The 9,183-nt window shown below is 38.3% G+C and overlaps 1 protein-coding gene and 2 long non-coding RNA genes across 6 annotated transcripts in view; 1 reads left to right on the top strand and 2 right to left on the bottom strand.

Annotated features, from left to right (window-relative positions):
* Positions 1–378: 378 nt before the first annotated feature.
* LOC104824971 lies at positions 379–816 on the bottom strand. Its single transcript, XR_773493.1, has 3 exons — positions 671–816; positions 456–585; positions 379–389 (listed from the first exon to the last, which is right to left on the bottom strand). It is a non-coding gene; the product is annotated as an uncharacterized LOC104824971 (long non-coding RNA).
* A 571-nt stretch (positions 817–1,387) lies between these two features.
* On the bottom strand, positions 1,388–1,799 carry LOC104824972. Its single transcript, XR_773494.2, has 3 exons — positions 1,670–1,799; positions 1,496–1,595; positions 1,388–1,427 (listed from the first exon to the last, which is right to left on the bottom strand). It is a non-coding gene; the product is annotated as an uncharacterized LOC104824972 (long non-coding RNA).
* Positions 1,800–6,434: 4,635 nt separating this feature from the next.
* Positions 6,435–9,183, top strand: part of LOC104824969 (serine carboxypeptidase-like 18) — a 3,642-nt gene continuing 893 nt past the window's right edge. For 2 of the 4 annotated variants that reach the window (XM_010557171.1, XM_010557170.2), the window contains exons 1-11: positions 6,435–6,599; positions 6,702–6,847; positions 6,975–7,033; positions 7,122–7,244; positions 7,344–7,446; positions 7,539–7,576; positions 7,862–7,963; positions 8,041–8,121; positions 8,256–8,390; positions 8,733–8,804; positions 8,928–9,033. In XM_010557171.1, coding sequence (XP_010555473.1) covers positions 6,844–6,847; positions 6,975–7,033; positions 7,122–7,244; positions 7,344–7,446; positions 7,539–7,576; positions 7,862–7,963; positions 8,041–8,121; positions 8,256–8,390; positions 8,733–8,804; positions 8,928–8,996 — 786 coding nt within the window. In that variant the 5' untranslated portion in view covers positions 6,435–6,599; positions 6,702–6,843 and the 3' untranslated portion in view covers positions 8,997–9,033. Of the gene's footprint in view, positions 6,600–6,701; positions 6,848–6,974; positions 7,034–7,121; positions 7,245–7,343; positions 7,447–7,538; positions 7,577–7,861; positions 7,964–8,040; positions 8,122–8,255; positions 8,391–8,732; positions 8,845–8,927; positions 9,034–9,183 lie in introns of those variants that run through there. The other 2 variants (XM_010557173.2, XM_010557174.2) reach the window with 2 other exon arrangements.

Genomic DNA, 9,183 nt, shown 5'->3' with positions numbered 1-9,183 from the left:
CCTATATATATATATATATATTATTAACATAATAAAAAATCTAATATTAAAAAACTAATTAAAAATTAAATTAAAGTTTAAGTAAATACCATCTCTTTTTGCCTCTTCTTGAATGATTTAGCACCGGAGGTATGACGATGAGGCCCATCACCCTCGAATTTTTGGGACAGACGACTTTGTTTCGCCTTAGAACTCTTATTCTTGAAATGGTCTGAGTTCTAATGCGAAAGAAGCTGCTGGTACAAGTCATTTGTTGCCCACTCCGGTGGCAGTCCATGCAGCTGACGGCGTTTGGCATTGTTCATCATTTGTTTCAACTGCTGCATACCCAGCTGGTTGAACTCTTTGTAAACTTTATCGGTTTGCTTTTTTTTCCAACGAAAAGATTGCTTTAAAAAAATTAGAGTTAGTGATTATTTATTTTATTTAAATAAAATTTTAAAAATATAACTTACGATGAACGAATGCCACCAAGAACGTTTGATGTTGTCCGGTACCACCGTCCAACAGTAGTAGAGTTGAGGAAAATTTGACGTTATTATTGCTGTAAATTTTTTCCTCAAATCTTTATCGTTAACCCCGAACCTAATTATAATAACAATTTATTAATATTAACTAATAATATAATTTAAAATAAATATTGAAATAATTTAATTTATAAATTAATTACCATAACGCCCCGTCTAGTTCGGGATCGATTAGCGGCACCTCGCGAGTGTCGAAGGAATTTAAAATTTTCTCTACCTCCTCCAGAGTTATATCACACTCTGGGAAAAGTGGAGGAGCGTCCACCGGTTCCGGAAGACGAGAAGGTGGTGGTGGCGGCGGTGGTGGTGCTCCAGAAGAACCCGCTAACAATCCTTCGGAACCAGAAAATCGCCTACGAAACTGTAAAAAAACAATAGTTAGTTATTAATACAAAACATAAATATTAAAGAATTGAACAAGAATTGAAAACCAATTACCATTTTGTGATTTTTTTTTTGGTTGAATTTTTTTTTTTTTTGGTTTTTTTTGAGATGTTGGAATGAGGGTGAAGAATGGGGCCGCTCGCCCTTATATAATCGAAAATTCCAACGGATTTCCAACGGGTATCCGTTGGAATTTTCTGGGTGCATTTAATGTTGTCTGATAAATTCCAACGGATGCCCGTTATAATCTTCATTTCCAACAGGCATCCGTTGGAAATATTCTGGAATGACATGGAGTTGGAAAATCTGACGAAGAACCCCAAAGAAATCAGGATCTTCCGATGACCCGCTTTTTATACAAACTCCGTAATTGAACATGGATTTATGTTTTCCATGATCGTAAGTGTGAAACGTGTATCCTCGGGTGAACATTATCGGCCAGCAAATGACTTTTCTTCCAGGTCCATGTGATATATCTCTGATCCATGCCGGAATTCTATCACTGCATGACTGAATCTGCGCATAAAAATTAAATTAATACACAAATACATACACGTACATATATATATAGCTAGAATACTTACGTAGTCTCGAAGCCAAGATGCATAATGTTGTTCCTTCATTCCTTCAAGTTCCTCCCCACATAGATTAGGATATGTTGCCAAAACATCCTCGTCAAAAAGTCTTACAAAAAAAAGTTGTTAGCAAATATGTAATTAATTAATTTCTAATCACATCTAAGATTAAAAAATGTGTACCTTTCGTATGGCTTAAGTTCTTCACAATTCAACAGTATATATGTGGCGATGTGATTGTACTCTTGTACAGTTAACCAATATTCTTCAGATTTGCCTCCGAGGCGTCCAGTAGGCTGAAAACTTTCGGGAATAAGTCTGAAACATGAATCATAGTGGTAGAGATAACTTCTATCGTCTTCGTTGATAGCCCTCCTTTTCTTCGTCTGAATATGAGATTCAAAATAGAAAGAACTGAAGTAGGAGATCTCCTCTTACAAATACTGTTTGACGATAGATCCTTCCACTGCTGCTTTGTTTTTTGCCTTCTTCGTCAGATGGAAAAACAATCGCTCAAATGGATACATCCACCTAAACTGTATTGGACCACCGTATATCGCCTCATCTGGTAAATGAATAGGTAAATGTTCCATCACATCAAAAAATGAAGGTGGAAATACCTTTTCCAATGCGCAAAGTATCTCAGGAATGTTGCCTTTCAAAACCTCTACATTACTTCTTCTCAGAGATCTTGCACATATATCTCGAAAGAATGTGCTGATACCGCATAACGCTCCGTGGACACTCGGTTTCAATAGCTCCGCAAATGCAATAGGAATAAGTCTTTGCATGAATACATGGCAATCATGACTCTTCATTCCCATAAGTTTTAATGAATCGGTATCAACACATCGCGCCAATTTGGATGCATATCCATCAGGGAATTTAACCTCTTCTTTTAACCATTTAAACAAGACCGTTTTACCTGGTTTTGTGAGTCTGAATATCGGCACAGGTGCGTGACGATCACGTGTCAACTCCAACTCTTTTCTCTTGCATATATCTTTCAAGTCCTTCCTCGAGTTGATGTTATCTTTACTTCTCCCTGGCACATTTAGAACGGTGTTGATGATGTTATCAAAAAAGTTTTTCTCTATATGCATAACATCCAGATTGTGTCGAAGCGTTAGCGAACTCCAGTAAGGCAAATCCCAAAAAATACTACGCTTATACCAGTTATGCCAATCATCAAATCCTTTGCACTTCTTATGCCCAAAATTTCCTCCACAATGCACAGAAGCTTCCAAATCATCCAAATATCCACTATTTATTCGCTCAGAATAAATTTGCTCTCCGGTTTGCATAACAGGACCTTCCTCAGTAACGATTTTACCTTTGGTAAAAAGCGTACGATTTTGTCTTAACGGATGATTCCTTGGAAGAAATCTGCGATGACAGTCAAACCAGCACGTCTTTCTCCCATGTCTCAACTGAAACGCTTCTGTTTCCTCCATGCAAAACGGACATGCATGTCTTCCATGTGTGCTCCATCCCGATAGCATGCCATACGCCGGAAAATCACTGATCGTCCAAAGAAGAACCGCTCTCAGTGTAAAATTTTGTTTCACACTTACGTCGTAAGCAGGGACTCCAATGTCCCACAAATCCTTCAACTCCTTCATGAGCGGCTGTAAATACACATCAAAACTCTTCTTCGGATGTTCTGGCCCAGGAATCAACAATGTCAAAAACATAATTTCTCTTTTCATGCACATCTCAGGTGGTAAGTTGTACGGAGAAAGTATTACTGGCCATAATGAATACTGCATGCCAGACTGTCCGTACGGACTAAATCCATCAGTACACAAACATAGATACACATTCCTAGGCTCAGCAGCGAATTGAGGAAATACCATGTTGAAGTTTTTCCACGCCAAAGCATCTGATGGATGTTGCATTTCTCCATCAACGGTAGAATGCGAGGCATGCCATCTCATATGCGAAGCCGTTTGTTGTGATTCATACAAACGCTTCAATCTGTACGATACTGGCATATAGAACATCTTTTTATACGGAGTTTGTCTCTGTACATTCTTACTCGGACGGTATCTGTTAGTCCCACAGAATTTACACTTAACCAATTCTTTTTCTTCACCCCAGTACAGCATGCAACCATTTTTGCAAACATCAATCTTTTCATAAGGCATTCCCAAATTCTTCAACATAGCCTTCGTATCATAATACGATTCTGGAGCTTCGTTATTTTCAGGTAAATATTCACGCAACGTTTGACAAAATGAATCCATGCAATTTTCGGTGACATTGTAATCCGTTTTCATACTCATCAATCTTGATGCAAGAGATAAACGTGACTGACCTTCTTTACATCCTTCATAGATAGGATGATTTGCCATATCCAACATGTCGAAAAACCGTTTTGTTTCGACGTTTGGCTCCTCCTGATCTTGTGATGAGTTTTGCTCAGCCAATGCCCCAGGAAAAGCATCTGTCACCATTTCAACATAAGGATTTCTTACATCTTCATCTACATCATACCTCTGCTCGGCCGAGACATGTTGTCCCGTTGTGATTGTCCGAACTTCTTCTCCATGAAATCGCCAAATATAATAATCTTCGACAAATCCCCTTCGAAATAGATGTTTGCAAACATCTTCTGGACTGCGATATTTAAAATTGCGACAACTTGTACATGGACATAGCATTTTTCCACGTTCTTGACACAACGGCTGCATAGAAGCAAAATTCATAAACTGTTCCAAACCGTTAATGAATTCTTGCGTTACCTCTTTTGTAATCGAATCAACTCTTTCGTATATCCACTGTCGGGACGAACGAATATTCGGATTTGTTGAAGATGTCATTTTTAGGAGAATTTTTGGTAAAAGAATAGTATAAGAGTGATTTAGAGAGTGGTTTGGGCGAACTATGGCCGGGTGCTTTAAATAGAGAAACTTTCCAACGGATATCCGTTGGAAATCCGTTGAAAAGTTCGTTACCGTTACACTTGCCAACGGATATCCGTTGGAATATTTCGAACATTATAACGTTCGACTATTTCCAACGGATATCCGTCGGAATTATTGCCGCGTTTCATAACGTTCGGATAATTTCGACGGATTGTCGTTGAAATTCGTCGAACGTTATTTCCAACGGAAATCCGTTGGAATATACGTGGAAAATTTCCAACTCAAATATCCGTTGATATGCCGTTGAAAATTTCCAACGGATTTCTAATGGACGAATCCGTTAGACGTCCGTTGGAAAGCCGTTAGAAATGCGTTGGAATTATTCCAACGGTATACCGTTGGAAATCCGTTGGAAAAATTACAACGGATTAATCCGTTGGAAAAATCCGTTGGAATTTCGCATTTTTTTTGTAGTGACCGTCGTCTTGTGGGTCGCCTCATTTATCTCACCGTCACTCGTCCGGAGCTCGCTAACTCGGTCCATACTCTGTCACAATCCATGCAGAATCTGCGGCAAGATCATTGGGACGCTACAATTCACGTTGTTCGGTACTTGAAACGTGATCCGGGCCAAGGAGTTCTCTTTCGGGCTGACTGTGATCTACGTTTACGAGGTTGGTGTGATGTTGATTACGTCGGTTGCCCTGTTACTCGGAAATCTTTGAGTGGTTGGTTCGTTCAACTTGGCACGTCGTCGATATCTTGGAAGACTAAGAAGCAGACCGTACCGTCACTGTCTTCGGCCGAATCCGAGTACCGCGTCATGCGTCTTGCTGCCTGCGAACTACTTTGGATTAAGAGTCTTTTTTCCTGTTTTGGCGTAAACCACTCAAGTCCGATGTTATTATTGTGTGATAGTCAAGCGGCTCTCCATATTGCGTCCAACGACGTCTATCATGAACGCATGAAGCACATCGAAGTAGATTGTCATTTCCTACATCATCATCTCGACCAGGGGAACATTGTTACACATCATGTGCCAACCCGAGAACAACTAGCCGATATATTCACTAAGACTTTAGGCAAAAAAGAGTTTACTTGGTTTCTTGGCAAGTTGGGTTTGCAAAATTTGCACTCACCAACTTGAGGGGGTATTGGACGAAAAGAGGGGGGTATTGGACGAAAAGATCCTGCGTATATATATCATATATTATGTGATAGAGTTAGTTGCTTTTGATATTGGATTCGTCAGAAATACGTTCCATATATAACTAGATTTAATCTTATCTTTGAGATGTGCATATATAGTCCACGATCGTGAGCAATACACACAAGTTTTTCCAATCTCTTCTCTTGTTGTGTTTCACATTGTGACATAAAGTGATATAGTAATGAGATATAAGTTTTTCTGGGTCTTAGAATATTTAACTCGTATTTTATTTTATTTTATTTTATTCTAAGTGATGTAATTCTCTCTGAAATTCTCTTTATCTTAAAAGGCGTTGAATACATTTTAATCTCTCTTTTGTTCAATGTATATACGAAATTTATATCAATTCTAATAAGTAATAAAAATCGAAAAATAATTTACATTAGATGTTGTTCTAAATTTTATTTCACAAAAAAAAAAATCCAACAAATTGCTAGCTCATGAAACTTGTCATTTCTCCATTTATTGAAAAAAAATTGTTGTCACATATTGAAAATAATTTAGATATTTGTATTGGAGGAGTAGTCATTGTTTATGTATTTACGGAGATGGGCACCTCACGGATTCTGGATTTGGTACGCGTGGACATTTAATAACACAAACGGATGAATAATATTATATTATAATAACAATGATTTTTCAAAATATGTTAAAGTTAAGTTTGTCTCCGGAAGAACTTTTAAATTAATAATAATTATATATGTAATGATGTGCCGAAATAGAAAAAAAAATGACAAAAAACAATTAAGCGGGAAATCAGAAGAGCAACAGCGATTTAACGAACCTAACAACTGTCCTTTTTATAAAATAAATAAATAAAAGGTTTTCCCTTTATAAGTTCAGATTCTTATTCTTTGAGCCATAGATTTCTTGTCCGAAAACTCAATCTTCAAACCCCGAAAATCGGGAAAATGGCGAAAGCTTGTCTTTGGTCGGTGTTGCTTCTGCTTCTCGTGAGCCAACACATCGATTCTGGTTCGGTCGTTAAGTTTCTTCCTGGCTTCGACGGTCCTCTTCCCATCGAGTTCGAAACAGGGTCTGGTTTTTTTTCTTCCCTTAGGATTTTGTCTCATGGGTCTCTCTTGATATAATCCATGTCGGTCCATTTTATTTTATGTTAATACATGTGTGAAATTAGGTATGTGGGTGTTGGAGAATCAGAGGAAGTGCAGTTGTTCTATTACTTTGTAAAGTCTGATTAGAATCCAGAAGAAGACCCTCTTGTGGTCTGGTTAAATGGAGGCCCTGGTTGTTCTTCCTTGTACGGCCTTCTTTACCAGATGGGTACGTAACCACACACAAAAAAATTAAAATTAAAAACTTTGATTAAATCGTGTTCTAACGATTTCTCTGATATATATATATATATATATATATATATATATGATTGAATGCCCTTTGGCTTTCAAAGACGAAGATTACAATGGAGGCGTGCCTTCTTTGGTCGCTACTACGTATTCATGGACAAAGGTGCATGAGAACTGTTCCATTCACAATTAGGGTTTCGTTCTTTCTTTTGTTCAGTTTTTTGGGAATTTGGTTATTGCTGCTTCCTTAGGCAGCCAACATATTCTATTTGGACCAACCTGTCGGAACCGGTTTCTCCTACGCAAGAACTCCGCTCGCCGAGAAACCGAGCGATACGAGACAAGCAGAACAAGTATCAGATTTCGTCCGGAAGGTAAAATGCGGAATCCTCGCGAGGGCTACAATGTCGAGTTTCGCGAGGCGCATTTCCCGTAATATATTGTTTTGTTAACATTTGCGTCATATTTTGAAGTGGCTCGTCGATCATCTGGAGTTTCTCTCCAATCCGTTTTATGTCACGGGAGACTCTTACGCCGGTTTGGTTGTCCCGGGAATCGTTCAACAAATCTCGAAAGGTACATATACATTTCTACAAACTCCGAGTTCCTTTGTCTGAACTATCTATTTCCCGCTTGGTTCAATGTCTAAACACGACGAGACAATGCAGGAAACGAGCAAGGATCGAAACCTCGAGTGAATCTTCAGGTCCTCATTGCCATCCCCCAATTTCTCCATCATTGTATACAAGTTCTTGTTCGATATTCCCAAACTTGGATAGTTGAACGGGTGAATAGAGCGTAAAGCGTCTATCTCGTCCCAAATTCAAACCTTAAATTTGGGAAGGGAGCTTATATTACAAATAACATTTTGATTGAGGGCTCCAAAATTAGTTTAGACTTTGACCTAGGACATTCGGCTACCCCAAAAAAGTTTTGTTCACTATGGAGAAATGATGTATCTTTTTATTCCCATTTACGGGTGCAAAAACAGGGTTATGCCCTCGGAAACCCCGCAACCGATGCTCGTTTCGATGGTAACTACCATACTCAGTATGCTCATGGAATGGGGCTTATCTCGGACGAGCTCTACGAGGTAAAGAATCCGTACCGCCCCCCGTTTCTCTCGTCCCCGAATTCACGGAGTCGTCAACCACTTCTTTTTCTCTGCAGTCGCTAAAGAGAAGCTGTGGTGAAAATTACATATCTCCTGGTAACTCGGAATGCATCAACCTCCTTCAAGACTATGACAAGGTAAGCACCTTAATCATGTATGTATGAATATATATATATATATACATACACAATGAGCTTGTGGAGATCTTATTATATATATATGTATATATAGAATAAGCGTGTGGAGATCTTATTATGGTTCGTTATTACAGTGTGTTTCCAGGTTATTCGATGAGTTTATTTTGATTCCAAACTGTGAAATATCATTGAGGACGTTTCCGCCACAAAGAAGGTACCTTAGAGGAGCTGTCGATGGAAATCTCTCCGTTCCAGGTCTTGATTGCTATGTAAGTGAACCTAATTAGGATAATTAAATTTTTATTACACTTTCTTTTAAGGTTTTTATACAAAAATTGGACCAAAACTACCCTTTTTTTTTATCACATTTTTACTTAAAAACTCTCATCTTTTATTCTCAAATAGGAGACATCTTATTTTAATCACTTATAATATTATTAATTACTCAAATTTTGTTGCTAATTTTATATAGATTTTTTTTTTAAAGTTCATGATTTTTTTAAGCAATTGTCCATTTTTATTGGGGAAAGCTTGTTAATTCCCATTAGTTACAAATCGAAAATACCTTCTAACCATTTACGGTGTTATTATCCACTTGCAATCTCGTGCAGGAACGTCGACGATCGCTAATTTACTATTGGGCTAACGACGAAAGCGTACACCGAGCACTTCACGTCACGAATGTATACGAACAATAATAGTTCATGTAATCGAAAAATACTTGTATGAACTATATATTATTAGACAATGTAATTAAAAAACAACTTTAAATTAGGGTTTTGAGGATATGATCTCTCTTGATGCAGGGAAGCATTGGAACATGGGTTAGATGCAGAAGAGATATTCCGTACGAAGCAGCATACCGTACCACGTGAACAACAGCATCAAAGGATACTGGTCTTTGATTTTCAGGTGAGATCGCCTCTCTCGTTTTTTGGAAAACCTGATCTCTATTACCCAGGGTTAAGGAGGATTGAGCTGGAGCAGTGGAAGGATGGGTGACCTACTGGGAAGTGAGTTTCGAAATCGTGATTTGGTCGGGTCGGGCTGGTGTCGATGTCG

This window comes from Tarenaya hassleriana, unplaced genomic scaffold (assembly GCF_000463585.1).
Source record: "Tarenaya hassleriana unplaced genomic scaffold, ASM46358v1 Cleome42, whole genome shotgun sequence".
In the NCBI taxonomy this organism is placed as follows: domain Eukaryota; kingdom Viridiplantae; phylum Streptophyta; class Magnoliopsida; order Brassicales; family Cleomaceae; genus Tarenaya; species Tarenaya hassleriana.
The sequence above is the reverse complement of the archived record's forward strand: the minus strand, read 5'-3'. Positions and strand labels throughout refer to the sequence as shown.